This window comes from Cricetulus griseus, chromosome 4 (genome assembly GCF_003668045.3).
Source record: "Cricetulus griseus strain 17A/GY chromosome 4, alternate assembly CriGri-PICRH-1.0, whole genome shotgun sequence".
NCBI lineage: Eukaryota > Metazoa > Chordata > Mammalia > Rodentia > Cricetidae > Cricetulus > Cricetulus griseus.
The window spans coordinates 34,674,602-34,699,122 of NC_048597.1; the positions used below are offsets into that span (position 1 = coordinate 34,674,602).

Sequence of the window (24,521 nt, forward strand, 5' to 3'; positions counted from 1 at the left end):
AAGATGCTTCACACAAAGATACTACACAATGTTATCCCAAGTTGAAAGAATGATGAAGTTAAGGTCCATGGTGCTTCATTTACTTTTACTAATTTGTCACAAATGATCAAATCTTCATTTGGCAATAGAAAAATATGGCCTCAAGTAATAGAAAACAAGCCCAAGCTAATTGAGTTAAGCAAGATCCTTGGCCAGGAAAAGGAACTCAAGATATGCATCTTGTTTTCCTAAGCAAATGCTCTTATTTCAAAATCTAACTGGGCCTTAATCTGCTTACCTGCTATGAACTGCCCAGCTTTCAGATCAGCATTGAGAGTGGTGAATGTCTTTGTTATTATTGCTCTTAATGATAAGTATGTGGTTTTTATTCTCGATGTAAACAAAGAACTGTGGGGGAGGAGTAGACCATACTGTTTCCTCATTAGAATGTGCTTATTTTGTTATTTTCACCATTTGTATTTTGGTTTTCAATCTTAGATTAGATCTTTCAGTGTGGAAAGAAAAAGCATTGTTTTCCATTCTAATGTTAGTAACCATTTTTGTTAGTTTTACCTGTGTGGGGTTTTACTCCCCCCCCCCACCTTCTCTCCCTCTCATTTCTACCAGGCAGTATTTAGGCACTAGAGTCTTTGAATGACAAAATTTAAATAGGGAATTATAAGAAGAAGATCCTTACAAATATTAATTTTTGTTAGCCTGCTATCTTCTTCCTATTCTAAACCTAAGCCGAGGCCTCAAGTTTCTTTCATATTTTAATTTTTTTCTCAGTGATCATTTACTGATTTTTAGTCAACCTCAGGCTCATGCTTACTTAACCTCAACTTCCCTTCACTGTAGTAACCACCTCCCCCTGGCCCCCACACCTACTGGGCTCTCCAGGACTTGGCTCTGTGTCATGTCTAGTTCCAACATCTCAGTGTGACCATCTTCAGTCTTGCCTCTCATTTTCCCTTCAGTTTTACTACTTCCTCAAATGACCGCCCACCCCTGTGTTCCATTCCAAATCCCTGGCAAGCCTCTTGAAGGAACACTACCTTCATCGTGTCCACATCCTCACTAGCCTCTGCATGGGAGTCTGGACTCACCACTTGCCATCCTGATAGAATTATTCATGTGTGGCAGGTGACTTCATTATCACATCCAACAGGTTCTTTTTGACATCCCCTGCCCTTTTACACAGTTGGCTGCCTGCCTGATCCTTAAGATTTTTTTCTTTTGACTTCCAAGACACTGGCCTCTCTTAATCCTACCACATAAAGCAATTCTTTCCTAACACCTAAACACTGGTCTCTCCAGACCCTCTGTCTTGTAAAATATTCTTTTCTAACTTCACAGACACTGGCCTCTCTAAATTCTCTGTCTCAGAGATTCTTTTCTGGTTTCTTTTACTCTGAGTGTAGGCTCCTGCCACCAACACAGCCCATTCATCCATTCTCTATCCCACTACCCACTTAATGACCTCCTTCATATTCTCAAATATATATCATTAGCCTTGGCTCATTCCTGTGTGGACACACTCCTGGATATCTTACTGGTACCTCAGCCATGACACTCCAAAGCTGAACTCATCTGGCCCCCCATAGCTTCCAGTTGCTGTTAGAACCAGCCATGTCAGCAATACTCAAGATTGTGGAGTTCAGTCTGTTCTTTATGCCCCAATTTTAGAATATCTGGCATAGCCTCATTCTTTTTGCACCTCCCAGTTTCTGTCTACTTCCTTTTTTGGAAGTAACCACCATTTTGACCTCTGTTACCTTAGATTATTTCTGTCTGTTTTGGATAGAGCATGAGTAGACTTCATGGTAACGGAATGGTGCATCTATAAATAGGATTTACAGTCTCTAGAAATGTATGCAAGTTCTACTTGTTCCAGTTCCTCCTAACATTTAGTAATTTCTTTTTTGAGACAGGGTCTTATTGTTTAGTTCAGGCTGGCCTGGAATCCACTAGCCCAGGCTAGCCTCATATTCTTGTGTCAACTGAGTTTCCTGAGTGTTTGTTTTTTAGGTATGAGCTGCAACGCCTGGGAGTAGTATCCTTTTGATGTAGTCTTTCTGGTAGAGCTGAATAGGGTTTGGGTTTTTGTTTAGTTTTATGTTGGGTTCAGTTTTTCTGTTTTCAGTGTTCCTAGGGCTTTGTTCGTGCAAAGCATGTACTCTTATTACTGCAGACTATTACCTTAGCCCTAGGTTAAGTATGTTAGTATTAATAGTAGTAATTTTAATTTAATAGTAGTGATTAATAGTAATAATTTTAGTATTAATGCATATTTCCTTGGGAATTTTCAATGTTGAACTCATTTTTACTTGAATATTCTCTTTCATAAGGCATCTCTTCAAATCTTTGCCATTTTCATATTGAGTAATCAGTCTTGTTTATTGTTGTTATTGCTTTGTGGGTGTTGTTTTCAGATTCTGAGTCTTCCTTGGTTGTATATTTTAAAATAGTAATCTTATCCCAATCTGTGGTTTGTCTTTTCATCCTATTATTTTTGCATTCTATTAAACAGAATTACTAATTTTTGGTAAAGTCCATTTTTTATCTTATAATTGATGATTTTGTGCCCTTTTCAATAAATACTAGTTTTCAAGTTTATGAATATGAAATTGAAATGCAGGGCTAGAGATATGGTTCAGTAGGTCAAGGTTGCTGTCAACTTGGTAACATGAGTTCAATCCCTGACCGCACATGGTGGGAAGAGGAGCAAATGAGTTGTCCTGGATCCCTTAGGCTCGACACTGTAGCTTATATTCCCCACCCCCAAATCCCACCTCCACCAAAATAAATAGAGACATTGTCATAAACCTCAAATACAGAGGTTTAAGTTGCACTACGATTACAACAAACTTAGTTCCACTTAAACATAAGCTGTCTGCTTCCTCCTACGCTCAGCTAGACATTTGTAGCTTTTCCTACACTGTGAAGTTGTTATGTGAACAACTTTGGGTTAGAAGATTGGAATATACAGAGAAATGATAATCCTTAACTTGAAGGCACTTTGCTCTTTCCCCCCATTTTCCATATCCCTACTTTAAAGTCATTTCTCTCTTTATTTTATTCTTTTCAAATATAATACACCTGACTGCAGTTTCCCCTCCCACCACTTCCTCCACCCTCACCTCCCCGCTCCCTCAGCATAGTAAGCTACAATAAGACTAGGAACAAACTCTCATATCAAGGCTGTATGAGACAACCCAGTAGGAGGAAAAGAGTCCCCCAGTAGGTAAGAGTCAGGGACACCCCTAATCCCACTGTTAGGAGTCCCACAAAACCACCAAGCTAACAAGCATAGCATATAAAAATCATTTCTCTTAACCCTAACAACAACAAATAATTCACAGGCACCAGTTAGTTTATAGTGTAAGTGTTCCTTCAACTCAGATCTGTTGCTTTTGCTCTTATTGCATTGTATTGATATCTTTGTGCTTTTGAAATACATCTTGTCTACCTGCGACTTCCTCATTCTCACATTCCCAGCTATTTGTTCTTTGACCACTGTGACATTGGGAGCATGGATTCCACTCTTTTTCCACATTACCTGTACTTGCACCAAAGCATACTCCCCACTGTTTCCTGAAGGTGGCTGCACTTTTGCCCTACTCTCCTTCCCTTATGCCATTGAACTCACCTATAATGCTTTCTGTTTCCCTTTCTCTTGTTTTCTGTCTATTTGAGCTGTGCCTGTCTTTCAGGATGCAGCTGAAATGCTCCCTTTCCACACAGCCATTCCTGGTCCTGTAATCGGTGATGACATCATTTTCCATTACCCAAATGCTCCCCCGGGCTTCCAGTGCAGAGGTCATATGTGTGGATCTAGTACATTGCATGTGGAAGGCACTCAGTAAATATTTTGAAATAAATGGATACATGAACTACATACTTGGATTTTTCAGAGGCTGAAAATTTGAATTTTCTAATTGAATTTTCAGTATTTATGTTGAATATTAATATTTTGGATCTGGTCCTTCAGTGAATGTGGCCAGGGATTTAAGCTCTGTCTACATTGGTTTCTATGCCTTCTATCTGGGTAAAGTTCTGACTCAACACTTCTCACGCAGAAGATTTTCTCTGTTGTATAGAATTCATCTTCCATAACATGGCTCCTGCAGTGATGTGCCCTGATCCTAGCTGCTGACACAGTATGACCGTGCCCTCATTTAACCTTCTTGACTATTACATAGTGAGGAAGAGGTTTGTGTGGAACAAGGGAATCTACTTCTATTCCAGGCAGATGATTTGTCTTAGACAACTATTTGACAACTGGCTTCCCTTGTGTTCTCTTGGCATCTTGAAAGAACATGTGAACCATATTTGAAATGCCATTGTGCTGGCACCCCTCTGACCACCACAATCCAATCGGGAATATACTTTATCATGCTTAGAAATTGGCCCAGAAATCTGCATTTCTAAAAGTCTCTCCTGGCAATGATGATCACCTGGGTTGGGGCACCACTGCAGAGAAGGTTAAAAGCACTTGGATTAGGAATTGGACCTTAGGCCCACTTTCCTTTACAGTGACTAGCAGTGTGACCTTGGGCAAGTTACTTATGGTCTTCAGAATGTCTAAGTGGCTATTCTGTGTACAATAATAGCACCCACTTCAGAGGCTTACGGTGAAGACTAAATGAGGTGACTCATCTCAGACCCTAGGAGTGTTTGAAGTTAACTGTAACTGTTGTGGTTTCAACTGTCACAACTAGTTCCCAGTTCTTTGTAAGGGATCTTTGTGTAGTTTTTATGTAGAATATATGAAACAGAATCTACCATCCCTACAACAAACAAAAATAAATCCCATTATTTCCCTGTTTTTTTTTTCCCCCCTTGAGATGAGATTTTACTTTGTTGTTATATGAGTGAGCCTCCTGCCTCAGCTTCTTGAGTGCTGAGAGTATAGGCAAGAGCTACCATGTGCATCTGAACCTTTGGTCTTCCTGCCTCCTCTTCCTGAGTGCTTCCATTAGAAGCATAAGTTACTGTCAGGGCTGGGCATGGAACCAGGGCCAAAGCAAGCACTCTATCAATTGGGCTGTATCCTTGCCGTTAGTTAAGGTTCTTTGTGAGGTAATCTCAACCTCTTTCCTCTGCACGCTGTTTCTGTGTGTCGATATTGCAAAGAACTGTTTACCTAAAGAGTTTAGAAAGCCAGTGAGCCAAGGCAACATTTCCAAAACGTGGTGATGGTGGAAGTGGCATTGCCTGGGAGCAAGGATCTACAGCTGTGCATAAAAAGAAAACTGAGCTACCTGCTCGACACTGGGGCATCTTGTGAAATTTCTTCCTTACCTGACTCAGTGTTAAACACAGAATGAAGGGAGAAGGTGTCTTGGGCTAGGGTGTGGTGGTGAAACCTATACAATAAACTTGTTTTATATTTGTGTGTGCGCATGTGTATGTGCACAAGAATGGGATTGTGAATATCAAGAAGGCCTGATTTGGAAGAAGTGGAGTGGAAGCAGGGAAAGTTACCAGTATCAGAAAGTTTTAGGACCAGTCAGTTGTACCCTAATTATTTGTTAAGCAGTTGCTCCGAGTGGTAACAGCAAATAATGAACTATCTAAGTTTGGAGTAGAAATGAGAATTCACAACTGGGGCAAGATTTCTTTTATGTGAATTAGACATTCTTACAAGAGAAAAGAGAACAGGGTGGACATAATGGAAGAGTCTTTTTTTGTACAAAGAATAATATAGCTATCAGTGGCCTGTGCAAAAGGAATTTTCAGCATTTTTATCCATCTTGTCATTCATCTGATGGGTTAAAAAGACCCCCACACTCTAAGTTTTAGATAGCTTTTATAACTTACAATTGCTATTAGGTCGGTTAATTTAGATAACTTTGGCATGTGTTTTTTTTACCACATTTTTATTGCATTTGCATTCAACGGCCTATTGAATTCTCAGGTTGCCTACAAAGTAGGTGATGAGAGTCTTGGTCTGCAACCTTTTCCTGTTCTTTCACTGGAGTGAGCCCTTCAGACTCAGAGTTCATTTATCATTGTCAACCAGAGCTGTCGTCATCCAACCAGAGTCAATGAGAAGTTTCAGTTCTTGGGGCAAGAAGTCTAGTGAGAACTGAGGTTTTAATTAAGAATAAGGCTGATTAGTTAATAGTTAAAGGCTTCAGTTTCAGATCAGCTTACCTTAATTGCTCTTTATAGTATAGTCTTAACTATCCTGAATCCATGAAGTTTTTTAATAGAGTTTGTTTATATATAATTTCTGTTATTTAACTCACATGAACTTAAATCTAGTCTAAAAACCTTTATGTATTTCAAAGCTCACAGAGGATTACAGTCTATAAAAATCCAAATAACTTCATCCAGTGAGCATGTTTACCTAAATGTGTCATCAAACTTCTCAGTTTTCTGGTTAGAAAACCAGTTTGGAATAGCCTGACTCATACATACGGTGGACTGATAGAATGCAAACACATTCAGAATTCTCTCAGCAAACTCAATGCAGAAACAGAGCTCCGTGAGTTTTGGAGGTGAGTGCCCAGATAGTTACTTTTTACAGTCCCAGAGAACGTTAGGCCCCAAAGTAAAGTGCATGACCATGTCCTTCTTGCAGGTGGAACTCATGTCACTCTTTCCTTAAACTGTCCAACAAACTTGGAGTCAAACTCAAAAGAATGGCCAAAAACAGATAATGTCAAAGATAATGTCAAAGTGAGGTTAGCTGAGTTGCTCTTTTTGAGGATGGGGTTGCAGATTGGAATGCCTCTTTGGCAGAGCTCTGATGCATTTAAAATAAATAGATGCTCTTGTCCTTTTTTGCTTTTTCATTAGGTTATATTTCATTGCCATTTGCTCACATGTTGCTGTAATTAGCTAATTTTAGGCCAGGCAAAAAGGATTAGGTAGCATATTACAACAACTCCATTTTTATGATTTTGGATAAAATGAGATTTAATTTTCCATCTGCTGAAGCCAAATGGAAATGTAGTTCTCCAGTCTCGTTTGCTATAAAGTTGTTATCAGGAAGTTCTACAGTAGTGGGATGGCATACGTGGAATCCACTTTTAAAGAGCTCTGCTTATAATGGTGTTCTGGTGGCTAATCTTGTTATTATTGTTACTATTCTTAGATTCTCTCCAACTTTGGCTTTAGACCCTTAAAATGCAATTATTTGTATGTACTGTAGATTCTCTGACAAATTGGGGTGTCAGGTTGGGAGTTTTCTACATGGTTTGAGTTCAGAATAAACACAGTCAGGTTTGTGGCATCCAGTCCAAAGTGTGGTCATCCACAGTCTTTCTTACATCCTTTGTACCTGTGGGTATAATTTCTGCCAACTAAATGCCTTCAACCCAATTGCTGCCTATCAGGAAGTCATTACACCTATTCCTCCAGAACATTCCCTCTAAATCAGCCCTTCTCAAGGGTCAAAGGACCCTTTCACAGGGGTCACCTAAGACCATCTGCATAGCAGATATTTACATTACAAATCATAAAAGTAGCAAAATTACAGTTATGAAGTAGCAACAAAATAATTTTATGGTGGGGTCACCACAACATGAGGAACTGTATTAAGGGGTTAAGAACCATTGCTCTATAATCTTTAGAATTCAGCAATAAGGTCTTTCTTCTCCTCTCCCTAGCCTCCCCTCCCCTGCTTTTTTCTCCCCTCCCCTCTTTTCCTCTTTTTTTTCTTCCCTTTCCTCCCCTTCATCCTTCTTCCTCTCTTTTTTGTCTTCTCTCTCTCCCCCTCCCCCTCTCTTCCCCTCTCCCTCCCTTCTTTCCTCCCTTCCTTCCTCCCTCCCAACAGGGTCACTTGTATACTAACCAGGCTGATCCGAGCTCACTGCATAGCCAAAGATGACCTGCACTTCTGATCCTCCTGCATCCACCTGCCTCCCACATGCTAAGATTGCACTTTTCTGTCATAGTGTCCTGTTTATGTGGTGCCAGCGGACTGAACCTAGGGCATCATGTATGCTGGGCAAGCATTCTGCCATCTGAGCTTCCCCCAGCCCAATAAGGGTTTTGTTAAACTATACATACGCAGAAGTATTGAATATGAAATGTTAGCAATAAGTCTGTAGTATTATATGTTCTGCATATTACTCACATTCCCTCCCCCCCACCCCCTCCCCTCCTCCGGCCCAGGTGTCCTTAAATCATGAGTCAAAGCAGATGCAGTGCATACACTGTAATCCTAGCACTCAGGCATCATCTCAAGTCAAGGCCAATGCAGAGTACAACCTTGTAGACAAAAATCAAAAAGATTAAACAGTTCATGCACTAAACTTTGTTGGAGTCTCTAAAGCTACTTAACATTTGCTGTCCCCTCTCTATTTGTTCATTGTATTTGTTAATGAAGCAAGGTTGCTATGTAGTAGACTTAATTCTCCATGTTGATTTGTGTCCCTATGATCCCATGTTGTCATTTTGGTTGTCAAACTTGTCAGGCAGTGAGATTTTGGGTATTTTATATTTATATATGTTCAAATTGAAATAAATCTAATGTATCTGTATGCATTGATCAGCATAGAAAAGTCTCTTTTCTGCATTTTTCCTTCGCTTGAATATATTCTTGTGCTTATTAGGGAACAGTGCCTTGACTATCGTATTTGCCTAGAACCCAAAATGTAAGGTATAAAATGCAAAACAGAATTAGACATTCCTTATTTTTAATAAAAGGACACAGAAAGCACATCTTACCTTCACAGATTTCTATCATGTTACTTGAAGCTGTTACTTGCTTGTCAGCCAGCTCAGTTATACTCAGGGTGTTTGGAAAATTTATGAAAGTAAACAAGTGTGTGTACATGATAAATAATGAGGAAAAGCTAGAGAGAGAGAGCTGGCAGTAGAAGCGGAGTCAAATAGGTTCCCTAAGGATTCTCACATGGCCCCCTTTGATTAATCCCTCTCCTAACCAGAGCTCCTGATACCACATTCCCATGAAGAGATACTATAAGCTTTTGGTTTCTCTCCTTGGTTTCAGTAGTTGAAACAGGAGCCAGAATGGGATGGACAATGTATGCACCAATGACTGGGAGCTTAGCCTATGCTGGGCATTTTTCAATCTGTTTTCTTCATTACATTTGCCACATGTATTATCCATGGCAGCTGAATTATTAGAGGAGGAGTTTGGGGAGGTGGTCCTTAAATCCCATATTGTGAAACAAAGCAGACTTGCTGGAACCATGTAAGGCCAGTAGTGAGTGTTGTTTACTATTGCAAATATGTCACAATCTAGGAAAAGAGCTTGGATCCTGGATTGGCCTTAAGGGCTTGATGTGGAATCTGTAAGTAGAGGAGACTTTCAACCTTTCAGAGAAGGACCAGCAGAGGTGGTATTTGGGAAGACTACTGATGTAAAATCTAAACCTGGATTTGATAGAGAATGCAGGTGGGGATACACTGAAACCATATTAACATGTAAAATCTAAACCTGGATTTGATAGAGAATGCAGGTGGGGATACACTGAAACCATATTAACACTATCAAAATATTCCTTAGAGAAAAATGTTATAGTCTTTAAGTGTGTTTTTGATGATGTGCTAGGGTTTTGCTTCAATAAATAATTTTTCAAAAATCAAACCCCCAGTCAGTGGGAAAGTCTGTTTCATCTTCTTGACATTCACTGTAAGCATGCTTTCACATTGTATGTTTAAATGAGGTCATCGTGAAGATTATTCCCAGATAAATTTATAAAGTATACACTGAGAGACTCTCCATTATTGTTGCTAGTGGTATAAATATCTACAGATGGCCATCTAGCTGCAAATTTCAAACTCCTTAAGTAAAAGAGTTTTATAACTTTAACCCAGTAATCTACATCTAAGAATTTATCCTAAAGCGACAATTAGGAGTGAGCATATTAATTGGAATGCAAAGCTATTGTGATGTTCTTTATAATAAAGGAAAGTGGAAGGAATCTAAATGCTCCCAAAGGAGGCTCTGTTAAATTGTAATGTATCTACATCTATAGTTAGGGACTTAGGACTGTGTTCTTGATATTTTTCTTAGTAAAGAAATTACAGGACCCAAAATGTATGTAACTGGAAGGGGTTGTTTCTGTAGCTTTTTAAAATTTTGGGTGGTAGCTGTTTTGGTATATATGACTTCAGAGCCTCCTTTTGGGGTCATCCTTTCCTGTAGTTCCTGAATGAAGTGCCCATCTGCCCCGTTGGCCTCACACTTACTCTGCTTTCCCCATCACAACTGATTGTCTTAGATTCTGTTCTCCCACAACCATGCTAATTGAATGCGCTCACATACAAGATGAGGTGAGTGGAAAAATCCTAAAAATGTTTCTTAAAGAACCAGAAACACAAAGATTGCCTGTTCTCTCTCATGTGGATCTTAGCTTATAATGTTTCTATATAAGCAGGCAGTAAGAATGGGCACAGCCTGTAAAACTCGAAAAACTATGACAGGGAGTAACAGATGTTGAGGAAGGGGGATGGAGTAGACACAAGTGACATGAACATGACAGGCAGGCTATGGGTGAGTGAGATGATACAGAATGGGGTTGGGGATTGAGAAGAGGTGGAAGGGGCCCACATGAAAGTTTCCTGAGAATGCCACAATGAAACCTAATATATGGCAATTAATTTTGTTAATATTTTAATGCTTTAAAATGTATGTGAAAAGAGCTATGAAGAAAGTAAAAGTAAGCCCACTTTTCTAGAGTAGGAATGTGTGATGTTTCACACTTCCGTTTAGGAGAGAGGATGCAATAGTGTGCGGTCTCAGGACTGGTGATAGGCCAGGGTAGAGAGCTGGCTCTTTTGATACCCTCAAAGCTGTCACCTTAGATGAGTGGCTTTTGTGCATATGGCAGGCTGTGTGCTCTTGTCAATACCAACACATTCAATATTTCTTCTCATCCGTGTGGAATGACTTCCCCAAAGACACCTCATTGGTGTCAGACTTAAAGGAAAGTTCCCTGGGTACTGTTTTCCCTCATTTCAGCATTTCAGCATTTTAGACTATTGGACTGTCTCAAAGTACCTCCGTGCTTCGGAAATGCGGTGCACCTGTGACTTGAGAATGACGTCTCCTTTTCTGCCTCCTCTGTACCATGTCCATCTGTCTGTAACTCCTTGTTGCTCCTGCTTACATTTGTGTCTATCTTGAACAGCATTTTTCTTGATAGTTCTCATCCATTTCATATCCTCAGAGCCAAGACCAAGATCTAATTAAATCCTTTCTTGATCATCTTCAGAGTTCCCAGTGGCATGGCCCAACATGTAATCAGAGTACTCTAAAGCAAGACAACTGTAAAAAATGTAATCCTGGTGCGTAATTTTATGTGTCCACTTGATTGGGCAGTAGGATGTAGATAACTGGTTAAGCAATATTTTCAAGTGTGTCTCTGTTTACTGAAGAGGTTATGTTTTGAAGCAGGAGACTGACTGACTAGAGCTTCTAGACCTCCCCAGTGTTGGTGGACACAGCATTAACCTTTTGAGGGCCAGAATAGAACAGAAAGTTGGGAGAAAGTTGAATGGCCTGTGCATCAATTGCCTAGTTGATAATCACTGAATCATCAGCCTTCTCTAATGGCTGTCACTCTAGGTTTGTAGTACTTCAGACGTGGACTGGAATTTGGATGATCTGCTCTCAGGTTTTCAAATTACATTCTGCTTTGCCTGATCCAACAGTTTACAGATGGGAAACCATGGGACTGAATAGTGTTTGTAATTATGTAGGTCAACATATTGCAATAAACATCTTTCTGGGTGCATAATATATATCTATATGTAATGTCTCCTTTGTATGGAAAACGCTACTCAACCCAGTGGCACTTGCGATTATTATACTCCCTGTGTAGGTTATAACCTAATTATTACATATGAAGTCCATATATATTCCCCCTGAAGGAAGCTCAAGAACAATTTTATTGGAGTTTTAGAGAAAAACAATAGGCCAAGCAAGCTGAAAATTTTGGCAACTGCCAGGAAGAGGGAGATGGACAAGAAGAATGAGCTACCCATGTCCCAGAGACAGGGTCCCAGAGAGCAGGCAGGTTCAGCAATGGAGGATGAGGAGCAGGTGTGGTAGAAGGGAATGAGGAGCTTCAGAGTGTCCTGGAAAGCATGCTTTAGCCAGCAGATGAAAGAAAAATGGATAGAAAGCGGTGAAAGTTATTCTTTTATTCGTAAACAGCTTTTATCAGACACTTTCTTTACACTTTATCAGAAAACAGCTGCCTGATATCAGAAAACACAAGCAGCAGCTGGGGAGCCATATCATTTATTTAAAAAAGAATGGGGAAACAAACTTAAAGAGATGGAGTACCTTGTTCAAGGTCAGATAATGAGTTAGACTGGACAAAAGGACAATACCATCCTCCAAACCTCGGCTGTCCTGTGAGTTTCTGCTGTTAACTCAGCTACCTTGGGCCTTCTGTGAGGCCTGTGCATTGATACTTCCTCATCACTGAACTCTAGATGGACTTGAAGAATGGAAATACCAATTTGCAATTAGAAGTTAACAGTAGAGGTGCTGTCACTCTCACCAGCATCAGTGACTGACTGATCTGCAGGCCTGCGTTCCCACATCTTTAAGCTCCTAGCTCATCATCGGACCACACTGTGCTGGTTGGGTTTTCTTTTAGACTGCTTTTTAACATCCCTCATCTTTTGAATGGGCTAAATTTGCTAATCATTATACATCCAAATTTACATTCAAAATTGTTTGTGAAGTTTAGCTTCCTTGGAAGGAAAAACAGTCAAATAGCATCAGCACTGCATACAAACTCTGACCTCTTTAATTATGTGGCATGTAAAAAACCACTGAATTGTGCAGTTACATGGATATGGCTTTGGGGCATCTGTTAAAAATTAACTTGTGATGTATAGTCTTAAATGGGTGTTTGGTTTTCATGAGGTAATTACACTCTCTGCATCCTTGCCTAGCTCCTTTGCTGGGTATCAAGAGGAGTGTGTGAACAGAAGACTGATCACATAATTCTGTATGGAATACAATATCAAAATATGTATTTATGGTGGGTCTTCATTTTGTTCTGACAAATAACTGGATACCCATGGCAAAGGTCAAATGGAGATCTGTCACCCATTTTACTCCTTGCTGGACATAGTCTAGGGAATATGTAATACAAATAACTCCTTTCCAGAAAACTGAAAGGAAATGATTGCATTTGCGTGCAATGTATTCTACAACAATAGTTTAATGTGCATGAAATTTAAAACTGCTGGCTTTCCAAATATTACTTTTAAAAAATGGAATTTTAAAGCATCGTACGCAGGGTGTTTTGTTTTGTGGAGTTTGAAGAAGCTGATATTTAAGACCAAAGTTGCTAACAATCCTTATGGTCATAGTTTCAAGATATGAAGTTCTGTAATAGAGCTCTCTAATTTAATAAGCTTGTTGATTTCTCCTGAATGGTTTGCCCTTGTGAGCATCACATGTTAGTTTACTATATGGTGACATTTTTCTTTCTATTAAAGTGCCTTATTTGCAACACAATTCCAAGTCAACTGTAGTGTCTGCTTTTTACAATAAACATATCTGGGGTTTTATGTAGATGAAGCTCTCCCTCAACCCCATCAGTGTCTTGTAGCCAGTATACAGTTACATGCTTTTAATGAACCAATGAATGACTGGTGAGCCACAGTAGTAAGCTAAAAACCTAGATACTTAACTTAAGCAAAAATGTAGATAATTGATGTATTCATTCATTGCTGTGTTTCAATGGATTACATATATCCAAAGAGACTATGAGAGACTTTTGCTGTTTTTGGAGAGGAGTTGAAAGTAGTCTAAGTTGTCTAATGAGTCAGTTAACAGTAGGATCAAAGGGGACTCAGTATTGCCTGAAGCTGAGTCTTGGATGTATAATGATTAGCAAATTTAGCCCATTCAAATACAAAATAGACTTGTCATGTTAGAGGGGACCTAAGGGGACTCCTTTGTAAAGTTGCTTCTTGTCAAACGAAGGGGTGGAATAGGTTCGTTCTTCACTGAAACCTAGGTCTAGAGTGTGGTTATAGTACCCACCTTTGACTCTAGACCCCCTGTTGACCTTCATCCATTGGTGTCTGCATGCCAAAGTCAATAACCAGCTAGGAAAGGGAAAAAAGTCAATTCTTGTGATGCCTTCCTCCGGTGTGGCTTCTGTGAAGCTAATGCAAGCTTCTGGTCTGTAAAGTTGGATTATCAGTGCTAAGACACTTGGCCAAGATACTTTGAAAAGTAATTCAGGGCTTTAGAAACATGTAGGGTTGAAACCACACTTTTATGCGATTGCCATAATGATATTTTCTTCCTGCCTTAAGCAGTTCTTTCAGGGGCAACAATACAGTAATAGATGTGGTTTGCTGTAGTCAGACAGGGAATGTTTTTAAAGAAGACTTTTTCACTCCTTTACATCCCTGTCCCCCCATTTACACTAAAGAAAAATTCTGCAGGGCTTTTTTTTTTTTTTTTCTTGAAAGTACAGATGAAATTGGCATTTCACTTATGGGAAATTTTTGCAAAATTACACTGACTGAAAGTGATTTTTGTTTGGCTTTCCTGTGAAGCCATCCAGAAAGGCCAAAAATTACTGGCATTGCTTTTGTGTAAAACTTTCGCATAGACTCCACTTGTAATTCAGCCAAGTATATATAACTCAGGTCATCAGTGACACACATACTCACTCAGCAGAACTGGTCACTGAGCAAAAAGCTGTTGTGAACCATGCTATAATAAGGTAGTGTGGAATCACTAAGCCACATAAATTACAGCTAGAGAATCTTTACATTAACAAGCTTGGGAACATGGTTTTCAAGACTGATCCCTGCCCCCACCCTCCCTCAAGTAGGAAAGCCAGTTGCTTACTGATTACAACAGCCAGCAACATCACTTGGCAAACATTTTGGCCTGAACTCAATGTGTGACATCAGGCTCCTTTAGGCTTTTTCACATAAAATGAATCCTCCAAAGCAAACACAAAAATTGAGCCTTCATTTGAAATCCATTATTGTATCCTCTAAGGTCTCATTAATTACCTCAGTAATATCTTACTTAAATTTTTCTGTGTAGATATTAACTAATACTTAAATGCTAACTGTTTTTTTTCAGACTTTTTAGTCAGATAGTCTTTTGTAACTATACTCACCCAACCCCCTTTTAAGTGGGATTTATATCTCTTGTTTTACTGTAGTATGAGAGTCTGAAAATTTTGGAGTGCCTTACATCACTTTGTTTGAGGAAGTAAATTGTTTTCTTTGCTCCTCTAAGAAAAATTAATCTTGCTTTGTGAAGGGGTGACTCTGTCTTCACAGTTAACGGATTCAGTGATGGTTTGTTGCCTTTCCATGCCACTTGAAAATAAGACACCTATGTTTCATTTTCTCTTGTGTAACTGAGTGATGGTTGTGCTTACCTGAAATCACTGGACTTTCTCCCACTATTTTGTTAGGTGGTGTTCACTCAGAAATTTCATGTCTGTGGCCTTAAAGTAGGCAGATGTCAGTTGTGCTACAACAGGCTTTTAGCCTCTCTTGCAGTAGGCTGGAGCAAGTGTTGAGGGGGAATATCCCAACCATTCCAAGAGACAGGAATTGTATGTAGAAACAAAATAAAGGAAAAAGTTTCTCCATGTGATGTGATGTGGGAATAACCTAATAACCTAATAACACCTAATCTGTTCCATCTGGAAGCTTTCCCTTGGCTAGTGGAAACAAGTGAATGCTCACTTATCTATTACACTGGCTAATCAAGGAATGAGCAGCAGGCTAATATAGAGTCGCTTTTTTCCTATTTGTTTGCAATGCCTGTTCAGTTTGATTGTCTTTTAAGACTTGGTATACTGTAAGACAAACACTAATCCACTCACGTCTTCCTCTCGAGCCCATCTGTTACCTTAGCAGATTGATTCCAAGGTGTACACTTGACTCTTTTTCTTTCCCTCTAGCCTCTGCCCTATTTGCATTGGTCTTTTGTTCACATTTCTGTTATTCCTCTTTGCTTTCTGAAGTTGAACAGCCATATCCATCTGCCTCCCAGGGTTCCAGTGTTACTCTGGATGGCCTCCCCAGCCTTGCTCCAGAAGATGAGAACAACTGTGAACATGAGAACTATACCCCATTAGCCCTTCACATTCTCAGCCTGAGTCTCTGTCATCTTGCCGTCTTATGTGGTCAACCCTTGGAAAGGGACAGCTTGCACCTCTTGGTTCTCTGCCAGACAACCCTTTGGCCATGGTCACTGAATGTTCACAATAAGGAGAGATGAAAGAAAGTGTCTGTTAGTAGGTTAATGCCAAGACAGTGTGGGGGCCAAATGAGGCCACTAGTGCCAAACCACAGGGGTTCAAAATAATATTTAATATAACATTGTCTCATTGAATAAGAAATCATATATTTGTAATGTCTGAGTTGAATCTTCTCTTGGTGCCAGATTTCTTGAGCTTTTAAAATCTGTTCTTGCAGATATCTCAGAGTTCATGAGGTTCTAATTTGCTAGGATATCTCTCACCTTTGGCCCCACCTCCCATGTATAAAACAAACCTGGGGAGCTGGAGGGGGGTAGAATGGGTATAGGAGACAGGGGTTCTCAAGTGAGTGTTGCCCATGAAATTATCTGAAAACAAATGAGACTTCCCCATTAATGGGTACATTGGTGGGACTTTAGTTTCCTCACAAAAATACTTACTGGCAATTTATTGGTAGTGTAAGCCTTTAATCCAGGCACTAAGGAGGCTGGGGCAGAAGGATTGTCTCAAGCTCTAAGTCAGTCTGCACAACACAGTAAGACAGTGTCTCAAAAACAATACAAAACAAAACAGAAATATTTTAATAAAGCAGTTGAGATTGCTAATGTTTTGAAAATGGGAGCTCACAGATAATTTTTCTGCATTATTCTGTGATTGTTAGACTTTAGTGTCAACAGTGTGGCTCTTGCAAGTACACACAGAAAGAAGTAAAGCAAGCACATACAGAAATTGACTTTGCAAACATTGTTTTCTTCCTTTGCAGTGTCAGTGGAATGGTCTGATTTTCCTTTTATGTAACATGGATGTCCATACTGCTGATGCTGATTCAGAGTAGGACAAAGTAAAACAAATAGCCTTCCCTGGGTATGGTAATAGAAGATTTGCCAAGCAGACTGCTTTGTAAGAGTCATACTTCTCAAATACTGGTTCACAACTGGAACAACTTTTCTTATCTACTGTTCAAAGCATGGTAATGGATTCTGCCTGTGTCTTAGTGAAATAGCTCTTTAAGTTCCTGTAATATCTTTCATGTTACAAAATCTGGGACATTTCCTCTTCTTTCCTGCGTATTGATTTGTTCTTTGGTTTTGCTGTTGTTGTTGTTGGGTTTTTGTCGTTGTCATTTGTTTATTTTTTGCTGCTTGAATTTTTCCTTACTTTCACAAAGTTTCTCTTCTGGTTCTTCCATCCTTCTGCTTTTTGTTTGTTTTTTTTGTTCTCTTTTCTTAGCTTTCTTTACTGGCTTCCCAGAAAACAGCGAAGCACTGATTCTATGGTTCAATTGTCAACATTTTATCTACTGATGGCACCTATGCACACAGCTTCAGCTGGTACCCATTGCACATTCACACCTGAGCCCATACTTTTGTAGACCTATATTTATGACCAGAGGTAAAATTTATACATATTTTTCTACTGGATTTGAAAAAAAAAAAAAAACAAGATATTTCATACCTACATGTTTAACTCAGGATTCACTTCCATGTATTAACCCTTGTCTTCTACCAAAATCCCTCAAGCAAAAACTGAGCCCCATTTCCATATTTCATATCTTGGTGCATAACCTGAATGCCAGCAAAATCACTCCTATGGCCAGTGTACATCTCTTCAGTCTCAGCAGTCACTATGTGGACTCTCCATCATAAATGTTTCCTGTTTACACTCCTCATTTCCCTTATCTGGGTAGTTGCCTCCAAAGCAGGCTTCCTGCCCCCCATCTACAGCTCTTCCCGTCTTTGCTCCATGTTGCTTCCATTGTTCTCTAAGAAAGCATACCTGATGACCTCACTTTCCTTCTCACGGTTCCTTTATTGTCTCCGTCTTGCAAACAGCGCATTGTCCGAGTGTTTATGGCTGGGTGCCTGCCTGTCTTTCCCTTTCTCATCCTGCACTTACACCCTCTTCTATAGCTGTGTAGAATGTTTGGCTTCCCTCAGGACTCAGAATATTTCTTGCCACACCATTTGCTCTCGTACATATTTCTCCTCTTACATTGAAAGTCACTTTGAATGTTTGCTTGTGAACAATTTCTCTTAGTCTCTGTGCAGCTTTCTCAGTGGCACTCCCTTAGAGGATTGGGAACCCAATATTTATATTTCCATAATTATTATTGTACTGTATTGATGATAACTTTAGATGTATGCTTCCCTCACCCTGGACCATCAGATCTTTGAGACCAGAATATGTCTCATGTTAACCCTTGTAGCACTTCCAGCCCATAGTAACATTTGCAGTACTTTGCAGAAGGGTCATTGTTTCGTACAGTGCAGTGCTTACCTTTCACATTCCCGTTCCAGTAAGTTTATGAATTCGTCGCTCTTCTCCATATATTCTTTGTGTTTTCTCTTTTCTTCCTCCATCTCCATTAAGGTTTGCCTGTGGGATTTTTCTACCATTAAAAGTTGTTCCAAGATTCGTCTATGCGATTCTTTGTGCTTTTCTATGACTTTATCCAACTACAAAAAAAAAAAATCATTATTGCCTGTTAATTACAAAATACTTCCATTAAATTCAAGGTATAACAGATAAAACACTGATGTTTCTTTGTTTTATCATGTAAGTTTGAAGTGACTCATTGTGAATTTAATGCCAAGCACCAGTTTAGGCACATCTTAAAAAGTATACAATTAACTAAAACTCCAAACCACAAGCCAACCAAGTCACTTAGGGGAAAAAAGCAGAACTAAGAAGTTATTTAGAACCTGATGAACTCCCTCTAACATCTAAATTCTCACATTGGCTATTCGTGTTTCTTATGTGGGTTTCTGATAACAATTTGTCACCTTCTTAAAAGATTTGATTATATCAATCCTGGTGATTTTTAATAAACTTAGCCAATCATTTTGTGGACACTGTTATGTTGTGTTACCTGTTTACAGAGGTGTTGCTAACTAATATCTAGTTCCTGAGAAGGTAGTGTTCGTTTTCTTTTTCCAAAAGGTTTAAGTCACTTATAGGCATGTGAAAATTGCATCTTAGTGTCATGGCGAAAGCAACAGAGAGTTGAGACTTGAGCTGTGTTTGTGCTTTCAGTAGGAACAGGTGATAAATGCATGGAACATTTGGGAACAATGTGAGTGGCTGTATCAGTAAACACTGTCCTCTGTCCACTGTATCAGTAAATACTGTCTTCTACCCACTGGCTTTGTAGACTGAAGCTGGGAATAAAAACAGCAATACTTGTGAGCCCTTTCAGGAGACACCAGAAGTAGTACTGTCAAAGCAGGATTTATTTCTTCCATAGAAGATTTAAGTAAGCTGCTTTCAGAACTTAAGAGCCAAATAATGATAAGATTAACCTATTAAGAATCAGTTGATGTAGGGAAAAACCTTCACTTAAATTTGACCCTTGAATTAGATAAATGAATAATTATAAGTATTTAATAAAGTAGAAATAAATATCTAAAAGAAGCTTGCTAAATGCAAAAGAATATAATAAAAATAAATCTATCCTTAGGCAGATGTTTGTAATTGCCCAGATGTGTGTTTTAAATTTAGTCTTCCAGCAGACAATATAGGTTTAGATGAAAATGTCCTTAGATTGCACAATACCATGTACAATGACATTTTAATTTTAAAATAAAAATAATCATGTAATAAATCATCATCTAGTTTGTAATGAAGTAAAATAAAAACTTTATTGATTCCAAAGATAGGACATAGATGCATGAAGTCTTGCTTTCTAGTGTGTTTGTTCTATCCTGTGTAGTGATTGTTGGTTTCTTCTTCACAGATTTGAGAGGAAGGCTTGAAAGAGTTACTGCCATGCATTTGTTACATGGTCTCCTGACATTTAAGTGGTCTCTCCCTCAGTTCTTCCCATTTTTTCCTTAAGACTCATATTGCTATCTTTCCCCCGTGGGAATACTGAGTCTCTGTTCCAGTAGTTCTCAACCTGTAGGTTGTGACCCCTTTGAGGTCAAACAGCAGATGTTTGCATTACAATTCATAACAGTAGCAAAATTATAGTAATGAAGTAGCAACAAAAATAATTTTGTGGTTGAGGGTCACTAACCATGAGGAACTGTATCAAAGGGTCACAGCATTAGGAAGGTTGAAACCACAGCCCTAGTCAGAGTCAACTGTACCTTCTGTCACATCAACCCTATTTTCATTCCTTTCTCCATTTCTCCCACCCAACTTTGAGCCACAGTGGTTTCTTAAAACACACAATGATACTAGATTACTTTATTTTAATGTTGAGACCTAGAAGCCTTTTCCTCCTTTGCCCTAGACGTTTTGTGTTCCCCACTCACTTATTTACAGAGATGCTTCTTCATATCAAAGCCCAATTTCCTGAGATTTCCTTTTTCACTTTCCATCACTCTAGAAGGATGGTTTGAATTTCCCATATACAGTTCCCCCAGACAGCATGCATTTGTAACAACAATAATGGAAAAGCTGTGGTATAAGGACCTCGTAGAGAAGATGTTCTCTGCAAGAGACTTGTTGATTCTGGAGATACTTTATCGTGTATTTGAAGTCTTAGTCCATGACTTAATTCATTGGTAGGCCTCTTAGAAGACATGACAGTGTGGTTTTCAATTCAGTTTCTTCTTACTCCTGACAGATCACACATTGATCCTGAGACTTTCTGAGTGCATGGGAGTTTGGCAAAGTCACTTCCTATTTTATACTTAGATTCTTCATTTATAAAGTAAATCAATGAACTTAATGATTTCTGAGATCAAATGTGTTGCCTTAATTTTTACAAGGGGACGAGTCTTTAAGTGCTTCTTCTGTCACTTGAATGCAAAGTCCTTCAGCTTTAAATAGGAAGAGAACTAAACTCATGCACCACCTGGGACCAATGTAAGATACTGTATCATTAAGTACCCCTTTCTTGTAGATTGAAGCTGGGAACAAAAACAACAATACTTGTTAGCTCTTCATTAAAAAAAAAAAAAAATACACCTTTTCCTTGTCTGGACTGACACCTGATTTTCCTTAATAACTTTGGGACCAATTTCTCATTGTCTCTGTACCACAGACCCTGGAACTGTGGCAAGACTCTCATGTCTCTACACTGCTACTGCCGGAGTCTTGTGAAAGCTCTCCTTTGTTTCGCCCTCATTCTGTCTTTGTCTTGTTTGCTTTTAGAATGTGTCTCCCTGTGTAGCCCACACTGACCTCAAACTCTCATAGTCATCCTAGTCCATCTCATGAATATAAGGATTTGAAGTCAGATCCACCCTACCCTGCTTCATACTCTTCTCATCTTTTCAGCTCCAATCCTCCAATGGTCTGCCTTTCTACACTCAGTGTTAGTAGCATCCTGGTTAATGTTTCCAATTTAAGGAGACCTTCACCTGGCTAATTTTCTTATGCATGGACAACAAAACTCCCTGTAAGTTACCTGCTTAACACACATCTACTTTAATCGCAGACACATCTGTCTCTTGTTCCTGTCTACTAGTTGACTAAGATGAGTGTGTTGAGCATGGATGCTGTTTCTTCTGCTGCTGCTCCTGCTTGGCTTTCCTATTTTTTACACTTGTAACTTTTTCACCTCTTACCTTTTTTTTTCTTTTTCTTTTTTCTTTTTTTTTTTTTTTTTTTTTGGGGTTTCTCTGTGGCTTTGGGGGCTGTCCTGGAGCTAGCTCTTGTAGACCAGGCTGGTCTCGAACTCACAGAGATCAACCTACCTCTGCTTCCCAAGTGCTGGGATTAAAGGCATGCACCACCACTGCCCGGCCCCACCTCTTACGTTTTAAAAATAATTCCTCTTTCTTTATCTCCAGTTCTTGTTTCACCTATGAATTTCTCCTTCTGCCTTTCATGCCACCAGTGCCCCTTCAAACTGTGCCTATGGACACAGTCACATGCACACACATGCTCATATAAAGAAAGTATAGGACAGTTTGCTATAAGATTAATCAACTGGAGCATCGGTATTCCTTTCTTGCCTAAGTATCTCTTAAGAGCTGTAAGAACCCTAGCAATGTGTTCACTTACTCAATAATTCTGTAAAGTTTTCAAAAGTAAAGTGTCTTAATTGTAACTAGTTAACACCCATTTCCCCCCTCCAGCCATTGTCAAATAAAGTCAAAAGGTCACAGGTTGTGTTTCAAACTGATCTTGTCCTTTAATGCCCAGTATTGGAAGTTTATGGGTTATAAAAAAATATATCAAATGAAAAGCCCGTCTGTGGATATTTCTCCCTTAGTTCCTACTTTCATGTTTATCTTTCTTTGGTACAGATCATACATGCAATTACGAATGGTTTCACATTTCATCTAGCATTTAATACATAACTTAATGATTTCGTCTCATAATATACTCTCCATTAATGCTGGAGATGGAATTTGAGTATGTTTCATCTGACTAATCCCTACTCATCCTCTGGATCTTGATTTCTTGGTTATTTTTGCACCACCCTCCGTTTTATACCACTATAGTACTCTGTGCTATGCTTGCATGTGAAATTTTATTACATCTGACCTCTCTGATATTACACATCCTGGAAGAAGGAACCATGACTATCTTTATACATTAGCTTTTCAGTAAGAATTAAGCAAATGAGTAAAGTTAAATTTGTAAAACACATTAAAAATTTTCTTAAGACTCTGGTATTGAAGTGTCTTTGGTTTAAATGTTAAATTTTCTGTGGTGACTTTAAAAAGAACTAATAATACATTAGTCATTAACTCTAGTATTTTTACAAATTGACTTCTAATGTACAACTGCAAATTCAAAAGAAGTTTGAAGTTTCAAAATTTTTGGAAAGAGTTCTGGTCCTTTCCTCCATCTTATTCACACTCAACCCCAAAACCAGTCCTATCGTTTCTTCTAGCTCTCTTGCCCCTAGCATTCTCCATTCCACATCCCTCCCATGTCCTCTAGCAAAGGTAAGTTATTCTTCTAAGTTATTTTGCCTTCAGAGTTAGAGAAGGCCCTTCTAGATTATGAGACACATGGTTGAGTTTTTTTGTTTTTGTTTTTGTTTTTGTTTTTTTTAGATTTTTCAGAGGGAACATTGAGGAAAATAAAACCAGAGAGAGAATGTTAACAGTTCAAAATGGAGAGTCGGGGGAAAGAAGTACATTTTTTTTTTCCATGCAGATGTCTTACTGTGTGACTAGGGTATAGACATCTATAGTCTTAATAGTCCCACTCTCCTCCCTCTCTTTATCTTCTGGGCATCCAATCTCTCCTCTTACTTATTAGGTAGAGGAGAAGAGTAGACAAATGAGCTATATAAGTAGCTGTTTGGGCTTCAGGGAACTGATAGCCAAGGACAGAGACGTCTAGAAGGAAGAAGTAGAAAACTAAAAGAGAAAAATGGACAAAACATGGAGGTGGCAATGTGTGTGTGTGTGTGTGTGTGTGTGTGTGTGTGTGTGTGTGTGTGTGTGAGAGAGAGAGAGAGAGAGAGAGAGAGAGAGAGAGAGAGAGAGAGAGTTGGGGGGTGGGTAGAGGGATATTTATAGATGTGGTAATCAAAGAATGTTGCATTTGGAAACCAAGAAGAGAATAGGAACAACATTCAGGAACACCTTACATAGACATTGCCATTTGATGAGTTTTGTTCAGGGTTTTTTCACCAACCATCAATTTGCATTGCACATCATGCAGTTGGCATATCTGTCAAACCTAGCGGAAGCATTTTGGGAGCCAGGATAGTTTTAACACTGTTGACTTGCATGCAGCCTTAGTTCCTTTTGTTTAAAATTTGGATTAAGGCATAAATCAACAGACTTTGGGTGGTCTCATCCTCATCAGTTAGAGAAGTACATTCACATGACCAAACCACTTCAGAATTTGGCAAGGCAGTAGTCTTCTCTCATGAGATTCCCAAGACAAGAATAGCAAGAACATTAGAGGTCAATCCTGAGCTAGATTGCCAGAGCAATGGGGCGCTTGGGGTGTTGGGGGGGAGGGCGGGGTGTCTAAAACTTGCTTTCATTCTCTCAGCCTTGACTCAGATTCTTAGTTGTTTCCTTTTATAAAAATGAAAATTATGAAAGTTTCCACTTAAGTCTCCGAGGGAAATAGAGTAAGAAAGGATGCCAGGGTTTTAGAAATTTCAGCCCAGAAAAAAAGGAGCATGAAACACTTCATGTCTGGGCAGTGGTGGCCATGTTTGGGCTGCTCACCCATGCCACTACAGGATGCTGTGGGCAGTAGAAAGGTCCTTGCTGTCAGTAGATGTTTGAAGAACAGAAGGGTATGCCATCATCTAAATCTCAGTTTCTTGGACAGTTTAGATCATTTCTTTTTAATGATCAAACTTTCTATGACATAATACCTCAGTGTTTTAACCTCGATGATTGGACTCGATCTGCTTTTTATTATAGTCTGGATAGACTTCAAGCCCCCAAAAGAAATACATATGCTGGCAGGATT

The 24,521-nt window shown here is 39.2% G+C and overlaps 1 protein-coding gene across 7 annotated transcripts in view; it reads left to right on the forward strand.

Annotated features, from left to right (window-relative positions):
* Cmss1 (cms1 ribosomal small subunit homolog) overlaps nt 1-24,521 on the forward strand; it is a 292,176-nt gene that overhangs the window by 67,822 nt on the left and 199,833 nt on the right. Inside the window, exon 1 of one of the 7 annotated variants that reach the window (XM_027412482.1) lies at nt 6,440-6,485. The exons of the other annotated variants lie outside the window; for them this stretch is intronic. Within the exon in view, the coding sequence (XP_027268283.1) occupies nt 6,455-6,485 (31 nt within the window). The 5' untranslated portion in view covers nt 6,440-6,454. Of the gene's footprint in view, nt 1-6,439; nt 6,486-24,521 lie in introns of those variants that run through there. 7 annotated transcript variants of the gene reach the window in all.